The sequence below is a fragment of the Xenopus laevis genome, chromosome 5L (genome assembly GCF_017654675.1).
Source record: "Xenopus laevis strain J_2021 chromosome 5L, Xenopus_laevis_v10.1, whole genome shotgun sequence".
NCBI classification, from domain to species: domain Eukaryota; kingdom Metazoa; phylum Chordata; class Amphibia; order Anura; family Pipidae; genus Xenopus; species Xenopus laevis.
Window position 1 is genome coordinate 31,542,702 of NC_054379.1, and position 26,002 is coordinate 31,568,703.

Here is a 26,002-nt window from a genome sequence, read left to right on the forward strand (position 1 = left end):
CTAACATTTAGCACCCCCAAGTGGAACAAGACTTTCCTTCTACTTTAAAGGAGACATAAACTGTCAATATAACTTGTTCTTTTCACATTTATTTATGGGTTTCATGTTGGTAGTTTTCATACTGATAATATTATAAATGTGTAACAGGATTGCCTCTTGGTGTTGTTTGGGTGGGGGGCAGAACAGCAGCAAAAATAAAATCTGATCAGTTTTATGACTCCTGTGTTTTGGGCAGTTGCGCTCAATGCACAATAATGTTGATGTAATCTATTTTGCTATTACAGGTATTGGACCTGTTATCCAGAATGCTCGGGACCTGTGGTTTTCCGGATAATTTGGATCTTCATAATTTGTGTACTAGAAAAATTATAAAATAATCTGTTATTCGGAGCTTTATGGATAACGGATCCCATACCTATATTACACATTTTTAATGCTAGTACATGTGGTCTAATATTCCATTTTTATTACCAGCAATATATTTATATATATATGTTTGTATATATATATATATATATACATTGCTGGTAATAAAAATGGAATGTTTTTACAGAATATTTAGACATTTGGGGGCCCATTTACTAAACCTCAAATTTTTCTGGTCGAGTTTGTAACGGGAAAAAAAACTTGAAGTTTTAGAGATTTATTATACCCCAAAGCTGCTAAAAAACAGAATCTGAAAATACTCCATCTCAAACCTGTCGAGGTCATGTATAAGTCAATGGCAGATGTCCCTGAAGATGTTTCTTGACATTGTGATCTGCATTGGTTTTCGTCCGATAAAACGTTTTTTTTCCCCCGCAGAATTCAAGCAGAATTATTGATAAATGACTGAATTTGTAGATGGGAGTTCAGTCGACGTTGTGTTGAAAAAAACTGAGATAAATAGTAAATACCCCCCCCATAAAGTCACATCTTATGGCTTATCCACTGGCCACATCAAGCCATTATTTTGGATCTCTAATTTAATGTTCTATTGGAGTATGTTTTATTCAGTTGCATGGAGAAATACTGACCCTCCTGTTATCCTCAGACGTGACAGATTGCAAAGTATGCCTTCCAGTATCTTTTCCCGTCAGTTTAACAATATACAATATTTTTTTATTTTGTTTTTAATACAAAAGATTTTGCTACTGGCTCCCAAAGTAGAAATCTTACCTCAGGAATGTACATAGAATATATACCAAGCATTGATCTTTGGTAAGGGCTGCCATGCTGAAATTTTGAACCAAACTGTAAAAGTTTATTTTAACCACAATAATTCTAAACGAGGAACGGACACCCTTTAAAAAAGAAAGTTTACATTGTTTGTGGATAGGGAGACAGGGCACTTGCGGGTACATATCCCTGTGAATGATACAGGCCTACCAGAGCATTCCTAGAAGATCCCTTGCTCAGAAAGTTTCACATGACCCATTCCGTTCTCTTGAGGAACTAGAATAGGGGTGCCACCTGTCTGCTTTTGACCCAGACAGTCCGGTTTTCTTTTTTTGAAGGGCTGTTTGGGTCAAAACTGGCTGCCCGGTTTTCCAAATTAGAAAAACGAGGCAGGATTTCCTGAGATTGATGTGGTGATCGGCCAATCGCCACAAGATAACCCTCCCCTTATGCCACAGCCCCACCCACCACATCAATGTTCCGCCCCACTACATGAAGCCCCCGTCCCCCCTCTGCGTCTGTTCATCAGGGGGAAAGGTGGCAACCCTAAACTAGAAGCATGTAGGCAGGTGTATTTGTTGGTATGGGGAGAGATTGTTAGTATTTTAGTGGGCTCACTGCATGGCTTCTGCTGCACTCACACAGCATGCCATCTTCGAGAGCAGACTTCTCCTACTTCTTTTAGGCAGCACATTTCTTATTAAAGTGGTAGTCAAAACCTCCTTATACTGATACCTTTTGAATTTTGATCTCTGCCTTCTTGAGACACACCATTTTAATTGCCAGCACCCTTGGGCTGTGGTGTAAATATCATTTTAAAATAACAATTTTGCTTTTTATTATAGCAATACAGTGGAGTATGCCCCCAAGAAAAAAAGTAACGTGAAAAGAGAGAAGAGGGTGAACTGGGAGGGTTGGTTGGAAGCAATACGCAAAGTATATTACACCATTAGTTACAGCATTTATTTTCTAGTAACCTATAGCTATTCACCTCCAGCCATGCTAAATATAATTTATTACTGGTTTGTTCCCTGTACAATTAAGCTTTTGTCTTTTTATTGATCTTCAAAGGTTCCGACACAGGCGAGAATTTCATCTCTGACTTTTGTGCTTGTTCTGTTCTTTAACAACACATATTTTTTTCCCCACAGATGTCGTTTTGTCTGACTGAGCTGTACCTGTGGTCTCTAAAGAATAACTTGCACATTGGAGGTAAATCTCTTTTCTGAAAGTCACTTTTGGGCAAACTGAGAAACCATCACTACAACAGATTGCAGTGTGTTTGTAAGGCATAGTGGGTAGATCTTGAATCCAAGGCAATCTCAGGTTCAAACTGCATCCAGATACTTCTTCATTGCTGTTTTTATTTTACATGTAGACTGCTTCTTATAAGTATGGTCATGACATTATTGAACGCCTTTTAATATTGCTGAATTTATTATATACCAACAGGCCTTCTAAACGAAGGGGCAGATTTATCAAAATGTAAGATTAGAGCTGACTACAGAACAAAATTCATTCCAATGGGATTTTTAGAAAAATATTTATCAAATAGTGAACTCGAACTTTCACCCATTGATAAATATGCTTCTAAAAATTCCATAGGAATGAATAAAAAGTGGTTGAATTTTTCTGTGGTTACCTTTAATCTAACATTTAGAAATATTTGCCCCTGCGTTTACAGTTATGATTTATGCCATACCATATTTAATTCCCCTTCCCCTGGAAGCCCGGCCCCTTTCATAAACCTATGTGCCATAATTTATTATGTTTATATGCATTTTTTATGGCAAGTTCATTTTTGTGAGTTTAACATCTACGTATTTAACATCTATTTCTATATGTTCTATATGTATAATTTGAATGCACAGCATATGCATAAAGCAAGTACTACCTGTGGGAACACCTGGCAGGAAATGCTATAAACGATCTATTATATATTAAAGGGCATGAAAAGGCAAAAAAATAAAATCTGTAATGAAAAAGAAACCTATCTCCAATATACTTTAATTAAAAAAAATGTGTACAGTTTTTATGAGAAACCTGACTGTATGCAGTGAAATTCATTTACTGTTGTGGATAGGAATTGTCAGATGGTCCCTAACTGCTCTGCAGGGAAACAATCATACTTATGAACAGCAGGGGGAGCCCCCTTCTTCCCAGCCATGCAGAACTCAAGCAGCTTTGTTTGTTTCCCTGTAGAGCAGTCGGTGATTGTGTAGAGATTTCTATTTACATCCCCTTTACTGTTTTCAACTCCAGCTGCAGGGACAAACATCATGAAGCCAGATTTAAACAGATAAACTGGGGTTCTATTTGGAGGATTATTTTGCTGCAGCCACTGGTTCTGCAGAGATGGAGAAAGTTTGTATTAAACAATACAAAAAGTATAAAACCCACATTAGATGTTACATGACAACACAGAACCCAGTGCAGTCTGCATATTCTGATTATTAATCAGTCTTGCTCTATCTGCTTCTTGCTGATATTATTTGACTTGCTTGCTGTTTTGATAATTTATGATGATCCCTAAGCAGCGCAGACCGCACTGAGCATGTGCACAGTGTTGGTCTTGCAAAGATGTTTAACAAAGTTACAAGATGGTGACCCCTGTGGCCAACTTTGAAAGAATAAATCATTTGTTTGATTAGGCTTGTGGTGCAGTAAGTTCATGTTTATGTTTAGTATACAAAATACAGCATTTCTAGCCTTATTCTATTTTAGACTTTACTTCCCCTTTAAATTATAAATAAAGCATAACAATAATAAAACTCCATTGTTTTGCTTACATCTCCTGTTTTAAAATTATTTTATTGAGGCCCCAATTCAAGACATGTATGTTATTGTCTCTCCAAGTACCTAAATCAGGAGTGGCCATACTTTATTAAAGTGATACTGAAACGTTCCTTAGTAAAGGCGACCCTCCAACATCGTTAAATCATCTTCCTGAGTTGTTTCTGTCACGCTGGGGGCGGTGCAATCCCTCCGTAGGTTACTTACAAATGAAAACAGGACTCCAGCCTATGGAGGGATTGCACCGCCCCAGCCCAGCGTGACTAAAACAACTCAGGAAGTTGATTAAATGGTGTCGGAGGGTTGTCTTTACTAAGGTTCGCTGGGCTGTGGGTGGCTTTGGGGGCTTTTAGCTGCTTATATTTCTCATGCAGCTTCTTTGTTTTCCGAAGTTGCCTCACGAGGAAACTTCGGACAACTTCAGAAAACGAATCGCGCCGAGTGCCATACCGACAGCGATTTACATTTTAGCCAACGGGAAGGCAGGGGAGTCAGTTCGGGGAGATTAGTCGCCCCGAAGAAGATGAGATTTGTCGCCGGGCGACTAAGGTCTACTTTTAGTGATGTTGTCCCATTATGAATTACATCCATAAAAGCACTGTTAGCATTCTGTTCTGTGGAGTGCTTAAATATTGTATTGATTTATGAGAGAATTTATATTGCTATATTTAACACTAATTACTTAACGATTTCTTATGGAACCGTAGCATAATAAATATCTGAATGAAAAGAATGAAACAGGAGGGTGATTTAGACAAGCTGTTTGCTGACAGTGTCTTGAGATCTACTGACCAGCTAAAGGTCTACTGGTAGATCCCATTCTACCTTTTGGGCATCCCTGACCTAAAATATTCCTGTCCTGCTTGGGAAAATTTGATTACACAATGTCTCTGTCTAGGAATTCATGTTCATGTAAGGAAATAACGTAATAACCAAAGCAATATGTTAAACTGTATGTCTAGAGATACTGGTGTTTGTTTGTTCTGTCTTTATTATAGATGAAGATGTTGGTGTACATCAGTATCATGAAAAGAAAGAAGCAGGTAATTACATTTTTTATTATACCTAAAAAAAGTTGTTTTTCTGCTGTTGGGGTCAGAGTGTATGGCTAAAGGCACATGGGGGTATATTCTCCACTGGAGTATTTCAGCCAGCAGAAAAACATCTGTCATAGTTACCTCCTATTTACTTTGATGGGAAATGCCTCACAGAGCTGGCACTGTCATATTTCAGTCCAAAATGCCTTTAGTAAGCTATTAAATCATCTAATTACTGGATGACAGATCCCTAATGTTTATCTGAAATAGAAGATTTTCATGTAGTTCCCAATATTCTGTGATTTCATTTTTTTTTAAATTACCTCTATCTCTTTTTTTTCCCAGTAGAGGGCATTGCAACCTCATGGGAAAAGCTTAGCTTAGGCCTCATGCATATCTACCCGATATCTGAAATAGGCATTTCAGGGTAAATGATCAATTTTTCTTTATCTGATTAATTGACTTAATCCTTGAGGTTTCATGAAGGACCAAAAGGTCCCCTTTTTCTAAGCAGAGGGTTTGTATGGGAATCCCTTGTCCTGTGTTTGCAGCCACTAAGGTCTTGATGACAGACTGACTCTGGATTCAGTTGCAGATTATTTTGTTGTGTGATGAGATTGGGAGCTGTGTAATACATACTCACCTGCTGAGAAGACTAAACCTTTCTCTCGTAGTAAATTCAAGATGTTTGCACAGATTGTGGAATTTACAGTGGGGTCTATTTCTTTTATAGAATAAAAGTGAGTTACTATGCAAGGGTTGGTTTAACCTAAAAATGTCTTTTTTTTTTTTTTTTCTACAGCACTGCACCCAGACTATGGATTCCTTGAAGAGAAACAGCAGTGGATGGAATGTAAGAAAAACAATTCAAGTAACTTTTTAATGATGGATTTTGGATGGAGTGTATCATGTCTGGACTGGTATTGAAAATATACCCTGGCATCATTTCAAGTAAACAGAAGCCCAAACTGCTTTTCACCAGCCCAAAAATAGTGACTGCCCGTGGCACGTTACAGCAGCCCCTCTGGCAATAGCCAGAATCCAAAGATTGTCAGTCGGGGCCTGGAGTGTATCACCATCAGTAAAGGGGTTGTCCACCTTTGAGTTAACCTTTAGTATGATGTAGAGAGCGATATTCTGAGACTATTTGCAATTGTTTTTGATTTATTATTATTTGTGGTTTTTGAGTTATTTAGTTTTTTATTCAGTAGCTCCCCAGTTTGCCATTTTAGCAATCTGGTTGCTAGGGTCCAAATTACCCTAGCAACTTAAGAGACTGGAATATGAATAGGAGAGGGCCAGTATGTAAGGAGAAGAAGTAAACAGTAACAATAACAATAACATTGTAGCTTTATAGAACAATAAAGAAAAAGCTGTGTATCAAATCAGCATACGACAGAATGAAGTTCAGCTGGCAACAATACATAAAAAAATAACGTTGATGCAGTTACTTTAGAACCCACGGACAACCCAGAGGTTCTGAATAGAAAGATGAGTAATAAAAAGTAGCAATAACACTATGTTTGCAGCCTCACAGAGCATTTGTTTTTAGATGGATGTCAGTGACCCCCATTTGAAAACTGGAAAAAGTCAGAAGAAAAATGCAAATAATTAAAAAAACTATAAAAAATAAATAATGAAGACAAATCCGAATTTTGCATATGACATACTAAAAGTTAACTTAAAGGTGAATCACCCCTTTAAGCTCAGTCATGTTGAGCAAGAGCAGCAACAAACTTCAAGATGGTTAGCAGGCCAAATCAGTACATGTGTGATTTGCCGTATATACTGTACATTGTTAGACAAGCAGCTCTAAAATGGTTAATAGTTGTTGGTAGAAAATTTCTAAATTGTGATGAACAGTCTCTTATAAGACTAGGCAAACAGACTGGTCTTAGTGGAGGCTGTAGCACTTCTATTTCTAGTTCTTCAGGTGGCTCATTGTACCTGCAAGGCAGCTTGGCACACAACTGAGAGACTGTTTGCAAGTTGTGATTGTCCTGATGAACCTGCATAAGTTGTCTTAGCATGACATTCGTCCTTAACACATGCATACTACAGAATCATTAAGACAAGAAAAAGCTTGTATCATTACATCCAGCAGTACGAAGTAGAACATATATCCATGTGCACTGCAGATTTATTATGTATATATATATAACAGCACTAACTTCTTTTTGTTCCCAACACGCTTACATTAAGCACTGCATCTTGATGTTTTACCATTGTCTGCCAAAAGGAGGCCATCTAAGAACTCTCCTTGCAGGAGAATATATAAATGTTCATTTGTTAAATTCTAAATCTATGTTGGTTTGTACAGTGATCAAAGTGAGAACCACGATACAAGCAACCCAGTCAAAGAAGTGTTAAGTGATATAAGGATATAATGTATTGCTAGTCATGCTTATAGAATTTCATGTGGGTCTCACAGAAGTTGCAACAGCTCAAGAACTCGTATCATCTCTAAAGTTTTAACTTTGCTGTTTTTTGTCCTTTAAAGCACGGGGTTTCCCTTGGATCTTAAAGAACAAGCGCCCAGAAAAGCTCAGAGACAATCTCACAGAGCTAGAGGTACTTTATTTGGGAAAGTTACAATAATGGTAACACACAATCCTGCTTTCAACCTTCTTTCAACAAGTTTAATTTTCATAAAGGATCAGGCAACACAGTGATGATAACAGTGCTTTTGTCTGGAGCTCTGTCCTACAACAGTTGCATCTTTGTTTATGTGGCATGCTAAGCTTTCCCTGCTTGAGAACCAGAAACACTTAAACCACTGGTAGCAAAGCAGGCAGCCGTCTCACCCTTCTCTTTTCTCTCTTGTCCTCCAGGAGTTGATGCAGAGCAGTGAGTGCGTGCTGAGCAAATGGAAGAACAAATATGTCTGTCAGGTAAAATGTTTTGACATGCCCTTCCTATGCTGAGTCATTGAAGCTGAACAATTATTAAGTGATTAAAGTTACTGTTGTATAATCTAGTAGCTTTGCTGAAATCAGTTTCTTGCAGTTTTTACTTTCTGGCTAGTTACAAGAGGGATGTCCACACAAAAACTGGTCTGCATAATAACAGAAAATGAAAATTGCAAATTTAAAATATACATTGATTACATTTTTTGCAGTTTTAAAGTTATTTGTAAATGCAATTGCTGTTGAAAGCAGTATTTGTTCTCTGGATCTGATGGACAGTGAAGCACAGCAGCGAAGTCAGTTTTTTTCAAAGCCTGTTATTCAGCAGTTTTCTTCTGCATTGTTTAAGTCAGACATAGCAATTATATGCACATTCAATTAACAGATCCTTGGAAACAGATCCATGGAAAGGTTCTTAAAAACATCAGAATTTCATTTCCATCATTTTAAAAACTATTCAGTACACCATTTAGAGCATTCACGGAGTATACGTCGTTACCATAATGCCTTCATGCCCTTCCTGGGTACTTCATCAGACACAGCAATGCAAAGAATAGGAAGAGGTGGATTCTGCTTTCAGCTGAACTGTTTAAAAATAACTCTAAAACAACTTAAAATGCTTATTAATGTATATGAGAAAGTTTCCTAATATAACATTTTTTTTAATTATCCTAAAAGGATAGTAAACAAAGAAAAGTAAATGAAAGTAATCCTTAAAAATCAGGGAATGTAAAATGAATGAGGGTGCTTTGTGCTTTACTAAGCACTTTTGCAATGTACATTCATTATTTATTTATTTTGAATTTCAAGATATTAAGGGATACATGTACTGTTAACATGAATGAATTTTGTTATAACTTGTTATAAATTGCTCTGCTCTGATGTTGTTCTGGTTAGAAAAAAAAATTAGAAACTTTTCTCAAATCTTTCCTAACCAGAAGAACATCAGAGCAGCCTATTTCTTTATACTGGCAACTTCCTTGACTACTTGGTGGTCAGTCTGGTCGGAAAATGACCTGCAGATGGCGGCGTTGTAACAACATTCGTTCATATTAAGGGATACATGTATCCCTTAATATCTTGGAATTAAAAATAAACAAATGATGACTGTACGTTGCAAAAGTGCTTAGAATAGCACTCTGATCAATTTTACATTACCGTAACTTATTTTTAAGGTTTACTTATCCTTTAAGAAAAGTTTTTGAGTAGACATCTCCTTTACTTTTTCTAGGTTGATTTTAGGTTTGCATCTTGTCCCTTACCTCCTATATTTTCCTTTTTCCCTATACCATCCAAACCCAACTTTGGCTATATTCACTAAAACCCCTCCTTGTCTCTGGATATTTTCACCCTTTTCCTACATGTTCCTGCCATTGGATTTATTTCCATCCCTCCTGGTAGTTTCAACCTACTGTAGCTATTGGTTTCCAATGGTCTCTTTATACAATACAAATTTCAGGCTCATTTAGTTGCAGAAAGCAATAAAATGAATGCAAAATTGAGTGTTAAAATTGCACCATTCATATAAGTCCCAAATGAGCAGCCACTTTTTTGCTTCAAACTCTGTAATGCATTCGAAAATTAACATCCACGTAGGTCAGCTACGTTAGCATCATAATATTTTTTCACTTTCATGTTCTGTATTCCACTAGCTACATTAAAATGCCAACAAATCTTTGTTTGCATTGATATGGCACTTGTTACATATTAGAATCATTAGTAATATTCACCATTATTTTATGGAGGTTCAATATAATGATAAGGCTTATATAAATATTATAGTCTCATAAATTGAGAGTCGCTGTAGTGGCATAATGGTGGGTAGGAAACATGGCATCAGAATGATGTTATTTAAGGTTGCTTCTGATGGTTACAGAACACATTAGTCAATTAAACATCTGCTCATTTTTTTCGTATGTCATGGAATGTATTCACTCTTGTGTACATGTTCTTAGTTATAACTGAAAACAATGAGAGTAAAATCAACTGCTTATTTGCCAAAGGATTGTGTCAGTGTTTGCACACTAGGACGCCAACTAAATCTCTGCTGTCTTTCCAGATGTCTTCTCTTAAATATTATACATTGTGGTAAAAGAAAACTATAGTGAAAGTGCACATTTGTCATCAGAGAGAGACTGTAAAGCATCAATATATATAAAAAAATTAAGGTCCTGCTTTGGCAGGACCCTAAAGGGATACTGTCATGGGAAGAAAATATTTTTTCAAAATGCATCATTTAATAGTGCTGCTCCAGCAGTATTCTGCACTGAAATCCGTTTCTCAAAAGAGCAGATTTTTTTAATATTTAATTTTGAAATCTGACATGGAATTAGACCTATTGTCAGTTTCCCAGCTTTCCCCAGTCATGTTACTTGTGCTCTCTCTTTACTGCTGTACTGCAAGTTGGAGTGATATCACCCTCTCCCTTTTCCCCCCAGCAGTCGAACAACAGAACAATGGAAAAGTAACCAGATACAAGATAACCGCTGCCTGGTAGATCTAAGAACAGCACTTAATAGTAAAATCCAGGTCCCACTGAGTCACATTCAGTTACATTGAGTAGGAGAAACAACAGCCTGCCAGAAAGCAGTTCCATCCTAAAGTGCTGACTCTTTCTGAAAGCACATGACTAGGCAAAATGACCTGAGATTGCTGCCTAAACACCAATATTATAAATTAAAAAAAAAAATACACCTGCTGGTTCAGGAATGAAAATTTATATAGTAGAGTATTTGCAGTGTAAAAAATGTAATTTAGAAATAAAAACTACACCATAAAAATCATGACAGAATCCCTTTAATATTTGAATTCCACATGCCTTGTTGGAAAAGTGTTTCCTAACATTAATAATAGTTATGGTAATTCTACTGTTGGTTTAGACCTGTAGCCAAAGGTTGCAGTTTGCAAATATCTCATGGCTGCCATGCATGGGCCAGTCCAGTAAGGCCTCCAACCAATCAGCATGCTGGCTAAACAGATTAGAAGCGCAAGAAGCGGGACAAATAGTATTTTGCACTTTGTCCTATCTTACAAAAATAAGGACTAATGTCACATTAAAAAAGCTAAATTTGAGTTTCAGTCTTTAAAGTCATTTCAGAAAAGAATAATGTCAGGGCTGAATTTGTTAATCAATAAAATGAGAAAAATGCATATATATTTTTACAAGACTCTGTAACTGTGGCATGCCTTATATGACAGGGGGTTATTTCTCAAAGGTCGACTGATTTTTGTTGACTGAGTTTTGTTTTACCTTGAATGAACTGGAATGACCTCGAAACTCAAATGGTATCTTATTTAAGAAAAACACGAACGTCTAACATTCGAACGAATATTACCGACCCGAAAACTCAATTCAAATTTTGGATGGATCAACAGACCTCTGCCATTGACTTCTACATGACCTCGGCAGGTTTTAGGTAGCGACCTATCGAATTCAAGTTGCGGTATGATAAATCTCGAATTTGAGTTTGGAGTTCTCCCAACTCGAAATTGTGAATTTGGACCGAAAATTCAACTCGAAAATTCGAATTTGAATGTACCATTCCAAGCTTAATAAATCTGCCCCATAATGTAACTCTTGGCATATAACTAGGGAAGGACATGCAGGTCTGCTAATGTAACTCGAGACATATAACTGTAATGCCCGAAGGCGCAGTTGAAGTAAGGACCAAAGAGAAGGCAACAATCCAAGTTCGCGGTACAGAAAAGGGTTTATCAAAGAATGGTCGTAAAACAGGCAGAATGGTCAAGACAGGCAGTACAGATTCAAAGTCGATAACAGGCAAGGTTCAAACACGGATAAGCAAAACAGAATATATCGCACCCAGGAACTATATGAAATAGACCTATAATTGGGCAAGGTCAGGATGGAAATGAGGGTCTTTATAGTCCAGTCTATTGGCGCCAAAATTGACGCGCTGGCGTCAGACGCAGACGCCAGCGTCCCCACGCTGACGCCTTGACGCCGGCGCCCGATTCTGACGCCGGCGTCCGTTCCGTCGCCGGCGACCAATCACAGGGCAAGAAGGAGATGATGCAGGATGATTGCGACCACCCGGAGCCATGTGCAGGGAAGAGGAATCGCCATTTTGGACGCCATCTTGGAGCAGGTCAGTAGACTCCATTACAGTACCCCCTTCCTTAGGGGGGGCCTCAGGACCACCGGGACCAGGACGGGAAGGAAACTGCCTATGAAACCTGCGAACAAGGATGGGGGCATGGACATCCGACTTTTTCACCCAAGAGCATTCCTCGGGACCGAAACCCTTCCATTCGACAAGGTACTGGAGAGCGCCCCTGGAAAAACGAGAGTCCAGAATCCTGCTGACTTCAAATTCTAAATGGTCATCGATAACAACAGGAGCTGTGGAAGAAGAAGAGGGGGAAGACACTGCAGGTTTAAGGAGAGACACATGAAAGGCATTAGGGATCCGCATCTCGGGAGGAAGAAGAAGACGAACTGCCACAGGGTTGATGACCTCGATGATGGGAAAGGGACCGATGAATTTGGGGCCAAGCTTAGGAGTGGGAATCTTGAGGCGAATATTCCGTGTAGACAACCAGACCTTGTCACCAGGAGCATAGGGTGGGGCGGCAATTCTCTTCCTGTCGGCAAACTTCTTTGAGAGGATGAACTCTTTTCCAGATTAGCAGTGGTGGCCTGCCAGATGGCCAGCATATGAGCGGCTTGATCATTAGCAGCAGGAACATTTGTGAGTAAGAGATCCTGAGGGAATGCCAATGGGTTCCGGCCATACACACAGAAGAAAGGAGATTTCTGGGAAGAAGAATGTAAAGAATTGTTATGGGCAAACTCCGCCCAGGGAAGAAGGTCCGACCAGTCGTCTTGACACAAAGACACATGGCAACGAAGAAATTGCTCCAAGGCCTGGTTAACACGTTCAGCGGCACCATTGGACTGGGGATGATAAGAAGAAGAAAATTGAAGAGAGATATTTAAAGCATTACACAGTGACCTCCAAAATTTAGACACAAATTGGGGACCACGGTCGGACACAATTTCTGCTGGGAAGCCATGGAGGCGAAAAATATGTTTAATAAACAGTTCTGAAAGTTCAGGAGCAGAAGGCAGTTTGCGGAGAGGAGTGAAATGAGCCATCTTACTGAATCTGTCGATAACAACCCAAATGACAGTGTGGCCGGAGGAAATGGGCAAATCGACAATAAAGTCCATGGCGAGGTGAGTCCAGGGTCGAGATGGGATGGGCAGTGGAAGAAGAAAACCCTTGGGAGGAGAATGTCCGGATTTGGATACAGCACACGTGGAACATGAGGAGACAAAATCTTTAACGTCCTTTCTTAAGGTTGGCCACCATACTAGACGGGATAAGAGCTCGGTCGTCTTCTGAATTCCAGGATGTCCGGCCTGTTTGGAACTATGAGACTGAGACAAAATAGCAAGACGAAATTCTGGAGGGACAAAAGCAACACCAAGAGGAGTTTCCGCAGGAGCAGAATCTTGAGCGGACAACAATTGGGAGGCACAGGAAGGGAACAAGGCAGCAATAATCTTGATGGAGGGTACCACAGGTTCAGGTTCCTCGGACACAGAATCTTCGGGAATAAAGCTTCTGGATAGGGCATCGGCCTTCCTGTTTCTGGAGCCAGGACGAAAGGTAATGACAAAATTAAAACGGGAAAAGAAAAGTGCCCACCTGGCTTGCCGGGGATTCAGGCGTTTGAGGGTTTGGATGAACTCAAGATTCTTATGGTCGGTAAAAATCGTCACAGGAACCGAAGAACCCTCCAGTAAGTGTCTCCATTCCTCCAAGGCTAATTTGATGGCAAGTAGTTCACGATTCCCCACATCATAGTTCTGTTCTGGGGCAGAAAATTTTTTAGAAAAGAACGCACAAGGATGGAGTTTACCGTCAGAAATGGATCTCTGTGATAAAACTGCTCCAGCTCCGACATCAGAGGCGTCGACTTCCATGAAGAAGGGATGTAGAGGTTCTGGGTGCCGAAGAATTGGAGCGGAAGAAAAGGCCTCTTTGAGGGACTTGAAGGATTCCAGGGCTTGAGAAGACCAGTGTTGAGGTTTGCCCCCCTTACGAATCAGGGCCAGAATTGGAGAAAGTCTGGAAGAAAAATTTTTTATAAACTGTCTGTAATAATTGGCAAAGCCGACAAACCTCTGAATGGCTTTGACACTAGTAGGAAGAGGCCAGTCCAGGATTGCAGACACCTTGGCAGGATCCATCTTGAAACCTAGAGGAGAAATGATATAGCCAAGGAAAGGAATAGACGAGACTTCAAAAGTGCATTTCTCCAATTTAGCAAAGAGATTGTTCTTCCTTAGTCTGGAGAGGACTTCACGTACTTGGGCACGATGTTCCAGAAGATCTTTAGAAAAAACAAGAATGTCATCCAGATAAACGACCACACATAGACCCAATAAATCTCGAAAAATATCATTAACAAACTCCTGGAAGACCGCAGGAGCATTACAGAGACCAAAGGGCATGACCAAATACTCATAATGTCCATCACGGGTATTAAAGGCGGTCTTCCACTCGTCCCCTTCACGGATCCGGATAAGATTGTATGCCCCCCGAAGATCCAGCTTTGTAAAGATATTGGCACCCCTAAGTTGATCAAACAGTTCAGAAATAAGAGGAAGAGGGTACCTGTTTTTAACTGTGATCTTGTTGAGTCCTCTGTAGTCGATGCAGGGCCGCAAACTACCATCCTTTTTCTCAACAAAGAAGAAACCTGCACCGGCAGGGGAGGTGGAAGGACGGATGAATCCTCTCTGAAGATTCTCCTGGATGTATAACTTCATAGCAGAAGTTTCCGAAGGAGAGAGTGGGTAGGTGCGGCCCCTGGGGGGCATAGAGCCGGATAGAAGTTCCACTGGGCAATCGTAAGGCCGATGGGGAGGAAGAATCTCAGCAGAAGACTTGTTAAACACATCGGCAAATGCTTGGTATACAGAGGGAAGAGAAGAATTAGAGGACACAGAGGAAATTTTGACAACCGGAACAGTGGGTAGGCAGTTCTGTAAACAAAAAGGACTCCATCTGGAAACTTGCAATGTGGACCAGTCAATGACTGGATTATGTGCACATAACCATGGCAGTCCCAGGACAACCGGAGTGGAAGGGCAATCAATGAGGAGGAAGGATAATCTCTCCAAATGCAAGGTGCCCACCTTAAAAGAAAGTTCCTGAGTAGAATGCGAGACGAAGGCAGACGACAGCGGACGATCATCAATCGCCAGGACACGAAGAGGAACTGCCAAGGGTTGGAGAGGGATGGAATGACGTCTTGCAAAGGATCGATCCATGAAGTTTCCTGCAGCACCGGAATCTAGAAAGGCTTGTGAGGAAAACTTTAAAGAGCCAAACTGGATCTGCACCGGAAGAAGGAAACGTAGAGTAGAAGAATGGGGAGAATGACAAATCCCACCCAGGTAAGTCTCCCCGAGCTTACCTAGGCTTTGGCGTTTCCCGGCTTCACTGGACACTCCTGGGCAAAGTGGGCTTTACCCCCACAGTAAAGGCACAGGCCGGCAGCCCTTCTCCGGAGTTTCTCCTGTTCGGACAGGCGGGCCCGCCCAATCTGCATGGGTTCTTCAGCCGGCAAGGAGGAAGAAGCAGAATCCATAGGAGCAGGAGGAAGCTCTGGGGGAACAGGATTGAAAAGCAGGGGTCTCACTTCTCCCAAAGGGGAGACGCCCATTCCAGAGCCTTCCCCTGCAGACGGGAGATGACAAAACCAACCTTGGCTTGCTCGGAGACGAACTGGCCTGGCTGCAGAGTGAATTGAATTTCACATTGGTTAATAAAACCACGACAAGCTTTTGGGTCTCCGCTGAAAAGAGGTGGAGCGGGAACACGAGGTTCAGACACCTGGAGAGGAGCAGGAATGGCAGGAACAGGCACAGCCGCAGGAGCCGCTGGAGACATGGCAGTCAATTTCTCCAGGATAACATCAATTGCCTGGCCAATTTGAGACTGCTGGGCTTCATAGGATTTCATGCGAGAAGCCAATCCCCGAATGGCCCCTCCGACATCGAGGGGTACTTGGGCCTCCTCCGAGGGGTCCATGGCCCAATTATACTGTAATGCCCGAAGGCGCAGTTGAAGTAAGGACCAAAGAGAAGGCAACAATCCAAGTTCGCGGTACAGAAAAGGGTTTATCAAAGAATGGTCGTAAAACAGGCAGAATGGTCAAGACAGGCAGTACAGATTCAAAGTCGATAACAGGCAAGGTTCAAACACGGATAAGCAAAACAGAATATATCGCACCCAGGAACTATATGAAATAGACCTATAATTGGGCAAGGTCAGGATGGAAATGAGGGTCTTTATAGTCCAGTCTATTGGCGCCAAAATTGACGCGCTGGCGTCAGACGCAGACGCCAGCGTCCCCACGCTGACGCCTTGACGCCGGCGCCCGATTCTGACGCCGGCGTCCGTTCCGTCGCCGGCGACCAATCACAGGGCAAGAAGGAGATGATGCAGGATGATTGCGACCACCCGGAGCCATGTGCAGGGAAGAGGAATCGCCATTTTGGACGCCATCTTGGAGCAGGTCAGTAGACTCCATTACAATAACTTGCAGAATACTGATGCTTATCAGTTTGCAGACAGTTGTGAGCTTACAGTGGGCTATATTCAGCAGCACGAATGGGATTCGATGGTGGATGTACCATATTGTACATGTATCTAGATCTAGCAATACCCAGCAGATGTGTCTATGTTATATACACAAAGAAGCGAAAATCATACATTTACAGGTTTATCTGTCTATCTGTTCTTTTCTCACATAATTTTGACACTGGCAAACCTTTAGTCGTTAATGTTGAAGGAAAGGGAGATCAGTGTAGGGTTCCAAGTGTAACTTCTAATACTGCCCTTTAGGTTAGTCCAGATGTTTCTATTACCTTAAAGGGTATTTATGACGTCTTAGCCTTAAAGGAGAACCAAACCCTTGCTAATAAAATCCTCTACCCCCTTACCCTACATAGATCCCCCCCCAGCCTAGGTGGTACCTTTACTCAACTCTCTGCGCAGATTCAGGGCATTCATTCATTGGCGCCATCGTAACAGCGCAGTTGGACCAAGATTCTGCTTTACAACAACTGCGCATGCGCAGAAAGTCACAGAAATTGCCGAAGCGCCGGAAGAAGATCCGAAGATTACCGAAGAGAAGAAGATCGTGACTGTGAACTCTGATGCCCTAAATCTGCACAGAGGGGTAAGTAAAGAGTTAGGGGTTAGGTACCACCTAGGCTGGTGGGGAGTAGGGAGGGGGTCTATGTAGGGTAGGGGGTAGGGGTTTTTATTAGCAAGGGTTTGGTTCTCCTTTAATGTCTTTAATGGGTTCAGCTTAAAGGACAAGGAAAGTTGAACTCACAATTTAGCTTGTAAATCTCCTCCTCTTGGGCCCAAGGTTACCCTCTCAATACCCTGAACTGAAACCAACCACAGGTTACCACCATTACAATCTTTAAAGTGTCTAGAGCAGGGATCCCCAACCTTTTGAACCTGTGAGCAACATTCAGAAGTAAAAGGAGTTGACGAGCAACACTAGCATAAAAATGATCTTGGGGTGCCAAATGAGTACTGTGTTGGCCATTTGGTAGCCCCTATGTGGATTCTCAATCTACATTGAGACTCTGTTTGGCAGTACACCTGGTTTTATACAACACAACTTGCCTCCAAGCCTGGAATTCAAAAATAAGCACCTGTTTTGAGGCCACTGAGAGCAACATCCAAGGGGTTGGAGATAAACATGTTGCTCACGAGATACTGGTTGGGGATCACTGGTCTAGAGACTGGTGTACAATCGCTCCCCGATTTAATGGTATTAAGGTGCTCCCTAATTCGATTCTTTAGATTCCTAATAGTGCATCCCACATACTGTATTCGACATCTTTTGCACGTAATCAGATACACAACTGCCTTTGTGTTACAGTTTATGTAACTTTTTATCTGATGAATTTAACGTGTTTTTTTCTCTATGTTTTTACAAGCTAAATTGTTAAGGACAGAGGCGAAATGGATTTATAAATTGTGCACGAGACAGCCCAGAGGTTTGAACTCTGTATTTGATATTAATTGTTTTTTCTAATCTGCGGATAGAGCACTATTTGTTCTTGACAGGAATCGCAACAAGTTAAAAACTAGAGGAAATTAATTACAGTTTTTTGTATCCATTTTGTATCCACTTAGGTACCTAATTGAATTTGTAACTTGACTGGATGTAATGTATTTACAGTAGTATCAATTTGAGCATTAGCTATTAAATGAAATTATAGAAAGACTTTTTTACAGATTATAGTATAAATTTTTTCTGGAATGTGTAAAAAGAGTGCGCCATCTAAACGATTGGTGTGTGTAGTTGAAACGTTCTCCTTAGTGACGGACTCAGGGCAGTAGCACCTGGGTCACAGCGAAGTCCGGGTAAGCCTACGAGATACAATTATATACTGTGTGTTTTGGGAGTTTGAACCGCTCCAGTGTACTAACGATAGGTGCGGGGCTGGATGCAACCGGGCCACAAAGTTAGAACGGTGAGCGCAAGCATGAAATTGTATATTAATGAACAAAGTATTGAAACAGGCTACTACAGACTCAAGTTTGAGAATAGAAACCCCTGACTTAACGCTGGATGCGTATATATATATATATATATATATATATATATATATATATATATATATATATATATATACCCAGGGTCTTGATAAAGGTCTTAGAGACAGACCGAAACGTTGGCCGGTTCTATTTTTAATGTAACCAATAAATATGAAGTTTTATCTTTAAAAATCCTGGTGTGCACCTGTCTTTCTGGATATATGGATATATATGGATAATACAGCTCTTGCAAGGTAGCACCTAGGTAAATGGATATATATATAGAGAGAGAACAAAAAACCAGCACCAGGGGTCTTTGCAGTGAAAAAAACTTGTATTGTTACATGGTATGTATAACCGACGTTTCGGTCCCTCTTGGGACCTTTATCAAGGTCTTGATAAAGGTCCCAAGAGGGACCGAAACGTCGGTTATACATACCATGTAACAATACAAGTTTTTTTCACTTGATAAAGGTCCCTGGTGCTGGTTTTTTGTTCTCTTTGTATTTGCATTTTACTCCGGGCACAGGGGCAGCTACAAGGTAGCTGTAATTGAAGGTGGGAGCTGTCCTGTTCTACATGTGTATATGTGTATATATATATATATATATATATATATATATATATATATATATATATATATATATATATATATATATATATATATATATATATATATATATATATATATATATATATATATATATATATATAGGTTAATGGCACACAACTGTTTTCCATGCCTCCTCCTATAGATTTAAGTGGAGTTTGCATTTTTCTGCTGCTACAAGCAGTTTCATTCCTAAAAAATCTCAGATGCATGACAGGTGGTCTCCAGGAGGCACAGGAGGTTTAGGGTTTGATAAAACTGTTACATCAAGGTTACGCAAAGTCTTATTGGTTGGCCCCAAATCCCTCATTCTCTCCCTGTGCCACTTTGGTTGTGAACCATTTCTTCCTTCTTCTCCTTCACACATATTATTAATGTGATAAATAAATAAAATGTGATGATAAAAATGAAGATGTATGAGACGTTAAAAATGTGCTAAAAGTTAATTTAAAGGTAAACTACTCATTTAATCAGAGGCGGTCCAGGTGAGCCGTGTGCCCAAGGCGACTCAGCTGCCTTGCTTGCCCCAACTACACTGTCGCATGCGCGGTGACGTCACGCAGTTATGCGCATACTCAGGGCGTTTCGCAAATTTATTCGCTGGCGGCGAATTTGCGCCTGGCAAATAAATTCGTCCATCACTAGTCACTCGCTTACGCACATGTGCGGAGCTGCCGCCGTTCTGGAACGCCAAGTTGTGTCTGGTGAGCAGGTGAGTCTGGTCTAGGGGTAGGCAGCTGCTAGAGGCAGCTGCCCACCGCCCCCCCGAATTGTTGCGCCCTAGGCAGCTGCCTCTTCTGCCTACCCCTGCCAATGGAAATAGAGAATGTATTTATTTCTAAAATTTCTATAGAGGTTAACTTCTATTTAAAATTGTCATTTGAAAATTAAAGGGGTTGTTCACCTTTGAGATAACTTTTAGTATGATGTACAGAATGATATTCTGAGACAATTTGCAATTTATTTTCATTTTTTTATTATTGAAGGTTTTTTTGAGTTATTTAGCATTTTATTCAGCAGCTCTTCAATTTGCATCTTAAGCAATCTGGTAACTAGGGTCCAAATTACCTTAGCAACCATGCATTGATTTGAATAATGCATGGTTTTTGTTTTTTAGAAGGGAGTCAGCAACGCCCATTTAAATGCTGCAAAGAGTCAGAAGAAAAAGGCAAATAACTATAAAACTATAAAAAAATAATGAAAACCAATTAAAAAGTTGCTTAGAATTCGCTGTTCTATAACATAATAAAAGTTATCTTAAAGATGAACCACCCCTTTAAATGCATAATTTTGTTCATAGATGCCTACATTGCATTTTCTATTTATTATAACTCATCTCTATTCATCTCAATGTTTTTTTTTTTAGAGAATTCAGTATTCTGCCAGATCCAAAAATGGCAGATTCAGCATCACTTTTTTTTAAAAAAAAAATGTATTTATAGAACTAACATACTACGAAAAGATTGTAATTTTAGTTAGATGCCAATTAAGGGATAGGTAAGTGTTTTGGCTCAACTGAGAGTTGGCAACCCTAGGGTTAACGAAATACAGAATGTGCATAGTAGGGATTCCAACACTCTTTTTTTCAACATGATGTTGAGCAGAAAGACTATTTAGCAGTATAAAACTGAAACAACTAAAAATAGAAAATTAAGAGTAGATGTATCAAAATGTGAGTTTAGATTTTAATAAAAAAAAAAACAACTCACCCACACTTTATTCATTCCTATGTGATCTTTAGAAGCATATTTATCAATAGAACTCACTGTTTGATAAATAAGCTTCTACAAATCCCCTAGGAATGAATAGAACATGAATGAGTATTTGTTTATTAAAATCTAAACTCACATTTTGATAAATCTGCCCCTAAATGTAAATTGCAAAAGTACTCTAAATGAGTTTACATGAATCGTTTTTTGGGGTTTTTGGGGTTTAGACCCCAATTATCTTTGAGGATTTGTTATTTAGGACATAAGCCATCTTAGTTATCTATCTGGATTGATCATTATCTTTGTGTAGATGGCCCCTCTAAAACTGAATACTGTATTCAGGTGGAGATCTCTACAAACCTGGCTTTTTTTCTGCAGTGATAAGCACCATACTTACAGTAAGGCTACTGAAGCACTGAAATTTGAAAAAAGTAAAGGATTAACCTAGATTTAAGTAGCTCATTTAACTTTTAAGTAGAAGATACTGTACTATGTTTTAACATGGAAAAAGCTGTTAAAAATTAAGATTTTGGTCTTTCAAACTAAACAATAGGCATTTGTTTACCACCAATATGGATTTATGCTTGCATAGTTAGGTTCAATTACCAGATACTCTTATATAATATAATTACAGATTACATAGAAAATAAAAATAATTATTTGCTTAAAATTGACTGTATGGGACATGGCCTTCCTGTAATTCAGAGCTTTATGAATATAAGGTTTCTGTATAAAAGGTGCCATATCTGTCATAGGGGGAGTGGATAGGGGTATGCAGGGTATGGACACATGCCCCAGGGTTGGGAGGTGATGTGAACGTGAATTAAAACATTCAGAGATTTAGTGGTTTTCCAATGCAACCTCCTAGGTCTGGAGGGCTATTGCCCACAGATCCATACACTTTAAACCTGGGCACTTAGTCAGGCAATCATTGGCCATGTGCACTGGTACTTGAAGAAGCGGCACATTTATCATTTTTTTCCCCAAAAATCATATTATTTGGGGATAACTGCATTCCAGGTTAATAGAATGGCCATTTTAGCATAGTATGACATTTGCTGATAGCAACATTTTGGTTGGGTCTTGACAACTTTGAAAAACAAAACTACTGTAGAAAATTCTCACTTCTGCTACCTACCCACTTTGTATATTCGCTTTTCAATTCAAGTTAGCATATACTGTAGGAATATTAACAGGAACATTATTTTTATCATATTGAGATGGTCCACCAACAATGTAGGAAGGTTTGCCCACAGCAGCACTGGGTCTAACATGGGGTTATATAGGTTTCCCCCAGCAGACCCTAGCACTTAGTCAGGAGTTATCAGCGTGATATACCAACATGTCATCTGCATGAAATGATGCCGTTTTTACCATTAAAACTATCGCATTGTCTCGGCTTTACATTTTGCTATAAGCAGTTTTTTCTGATGAGCATTACATTGTCCAGGATATAGTCATTTGTTGATTTTTACGCATTTCATTTTAGTGCTACTGCTCTATTTTTTTTAAAATACATTCAACTTGCAGTTCCTCTGGACTAACTGAAAATGTTTTTATCACAGACACAGGTATAGGACCTGTTATCCATAATGTTCAGGACCAGGGGTTTATTGATAACTGATCTTCATACCTTAAGTCTACTAGAATCATATAAACATTGAACAAACCCAATAGGCTGGCTTTGCTTCCAATAACGATACATTATATAAATCTATATCTTAGTTTGGATCAATTATAAGGTACTATTTTATTACTACAAAGAAAAAGGAAATCATTTTTAAAAATATGGATTATTTGATTATAATATAGTCTATGAGAGATGACCTTTTCATAATTTAGAGCTTTCTGGATAAGCTTTCTGGCACAACATGGGCACAAGACATCTTTTTAAATTTTTTATATTTTTTTTCCTGTTCTGTTTGTAGAAAGATTACAAAATGCGTCAGGTACAATGATTGGGCAGAATCTGTCTCAATGAATGTGCGTGCATATATACTGTATATATAAAACACAAAAGCCATGAATATCCTGTAAATTATATCCTTATAAACAGTGTTTAGTGATGTAATCAGCTATAATTGTAGCTTAGTGATGTCATTTCTGTCACATGACTCACTGAACTGTCACACTACCCACTTTTGCGAAATATGAGGATATTAGAAGTCACCTTGGAGTTCCATGACCTGTATAATTTAATATGGTCATGAAACTCCTGACTTATAATATCCTTTTATTTTACAAGAGGGGTACTTTATTATATATATATATATATATATATATATATATATATATATATATATATATATATATATATATTATATCTTCAGTAACCGCACTCCAACAAAGCAATTTCAGGGGTGCACGGCCAAATATCAATCATATACTATACAATTTGGAATAAAACATTCCTAGGCCAGCACTTCCCTTAGTAAATCAAGTGATTTTATTTTTCACACATCACAGTGCTTGACCGAAACGTTGGAGCACAATGATGTGTGAAAAATAAATAAAATCACTTCATTTTCTAAGGGAAGTGCTGGCCTGGGAATGTTTTATTCCAAATTGTGAATATATATATATATATATATATATATATATATATATATATATATATATATATATATATATATATATATATACACAGTGAACAAACAAGCTGCACTCCTAGGACTTCATTTTGAAAAATATATATATTGGTTTTTTAAAAATTGTTATTGCAGCCTTAAGGAATGGTGCTACGAAAATACCCCTCATTCCAAAATATAATATATATTATATAGCTTTCCCTAATACTTTTGTTTATCACTTGAAAGTTTATAAGTTTGTAGTTTGATAATGAATAATAAAAAAGATAGTGGAACCCTATTAAAGTCCTGCTTTCGCCCATGCTTAACCCCTAACTTGGTCAGTCTTCTACGTTCCTACCTTTGAAGCCTTGGAAAGAAACCATGTAGAGATCTAGTATTTTAGCTTATTATAGTGATTTGGGTGATACAGAACTAGGTTTACAGGTACAATTAAAAAAAATATTTGTATTTGTTGCCCTTGATATATTTTGCTCTTTCAAGTATTCTCCAAATAGCCAATGAATTACAACTTGCAGAAGCCCTTGCCATGGAACTTTGCGGCTAGACAGAAGGGTGAGGAGCAAATGATGTGTTTTAAATTACTTATTAGCAATTTGGATACTGTGTGGGAGTTATAATTAGCTTGCGGTAACCTAATATGCATGGTCACCATAATTACCTGAGGCTGAATCCATCAGTAATTGTCGTCATCTTAGATCATTCATCCATGCTTTGCAACTCCCATTCATTATCACTTAATTATAGCAAACAGTCAAGCTTGTTAGACAACGGCAAATACACATTCACACCGTTTCTGTTGCAGTGGAAGTGTCTATGGCATATATAATGATGTGCCTTATCTGGTCATCGGAAATGATCTTATCGTGGAATTACTGAATTGGCTGAAAGCGTGACTGTATATTAAGAATTAGTAGGTATGAAGCAAAGAGGAAAAGGCTGGAAGGCAGAAAGAACAGTTCTTGTGATGCCTCTGAACATATGGTGTTGTGCATTATTAATGTCCCAATTAAACACGGGCCTTCTCTTGTTATAACACCTATGGGGAGGTGTCCCTGAGTTAGCAGCCAATAAAAATCAAAGAAAATGATAGAATGGTGATAGTGAAAAATTGTAATTGTTAAAGCATGTATGTTGTTTTATGAAAGCTTTTATAGTGTTTACTTTATTTGTCAGTTTAAGAACACCTATTTGGCCTTTTGAAAAGTCCATTTTCTAATCAGCAGTGCTTTTTTTTCCCTTGCACATCAAAGACATAGCTTAGGGATACATATGGTACCAGGCCACTGCAATTATCCCGGCTAAAGCTGCAAGTAAAAAAAAAAAACTTTTAATATTGTTTATATACTTTTAGGTTTTAAGTTTGATTTGGCTGAATGTAGCTTCTGATCCATTGCTTTTTTAGATTAAAAAAAAATCTAAAATTGGAAGTTGCAAAAGATGTACTCAAGCTGTAAAGTCATGATAAAATCCTGTGTAAAGTCAGGATAAACTCTCATGCACTTTATAAATAATGTATTCTTGTACATGCGTATATTTGGTGAATTGTATCACAGGCTGTATTGCCACAAAACATCAGGGTTTTGTACATATAGGTACATATTTCATGCAACATGGAACTTTATCTGTGTTTTATTTGGTTGTGTAAAATATTGTGTGTTGGATCTTTTGTTTTTATTTAGCTCAAACTATTGTCAGCTTATATATAGGTGGACCCAAAGTTGCTGAAAAATATGCACTACTGTAGTGTATTACAGGAAATCAAACCCTTTCATTTCATGTGTATTTTACTGTTTCCATCGTTTAAAAGTTAAAGGGGATCTATTAAAATTAAAATTTAGATGCACATTTATCAAGATTCTAATTTCAAATTCATGTGAGTTTTCTTTAACTCACATAAATTCGATTTTATTCAAAATTTGATTGGGGGTAATTAAAGGGTTATTTAAAAAATGAAATTTCTCAAACTGGAACTAATTTTACCGACTCGAAAAACTAATTCAATTCAAATTCGACCAAATTCGACCAAACTCAATTTAAGTTTTTTCTCCGATGTCACGAAGGCTACAAACATCTCCAAATTGGTCACTGGGCCTCTCCCAATGACTTATACAGGAATTCGGCAGGTTTTAGGTGGCAAATAGTTCAAATTCTCTAAATTCTTAGGGCCAATGTATGATAAATTTGAAAATCTAATTAGAATTTTTTAAAAAAACTAGAATCGCGTTTGGATAATTCCCTAGTCGAATTTGAAAGTTTTGACGATAAAAAAAAATAATATTGAAAATTTTAATTTTCAATACGACCCTTAATAAATCTGCCCCTTAAGATAAGCTTCATCTCACTGAAATCAGACACTTTCTAAATACAACATACTAAAAATTTCTCTACCGTTTAAGAAATAATCAAAAGAGTGAGCATCTAGGTTAAGGGTGCAACCCTCCCAAAGAATGTATTAGACCTAACTGTCATTCAAAAACTGGCTCCATCTACTGCATGAAGACAGAATGAAGAGAGACAGGTTGCTCAGAGGGTGAGAGTGAAAAGTAACTTAATTATTTAAAAAATGGTCCAGAATTTTTATTGATTATATTTAG

The 26,002-nt window shown here is 38.7% G+C and overlaps 1 protein-coding gene across 2 annotated transcripts in view; it reads left to right on the forward strand.

The window, feature by feature from the left end:
- Positions 1-26,002, forward strand: part of wdpcp.L (WD repeat containing planar cell polarity effector L homeolog) — a 135,152-nt gene that overhangs the window by 22,606 nt on the left and 86,544 nt on the right. For both annotated transcript variants that reach the window (XM_018262132.2, XM_018262134.2), the window contains 5 exons: positions 2,310-2,370; positions 4,950-4,994; positions 5,791-5,841; positions 7,489-7,559; positions 7,820-7,879. In XM_018262132.2, the coding sequence (XP_018117621.1) occupies positions 2,310-2,370; positions 4,950-4,994; positions 5,791-5,841; positions 7,489-7,559; positions 7,820-7,879 (288 nt within the window). The remainder of the gene's footprint in view (positions 1-2,309; positions 2,371-4,949; positions 4,995-5,790; positions 5,842-7,488; positions 7,560-7,819; positions 7,880-26,002) is intronic.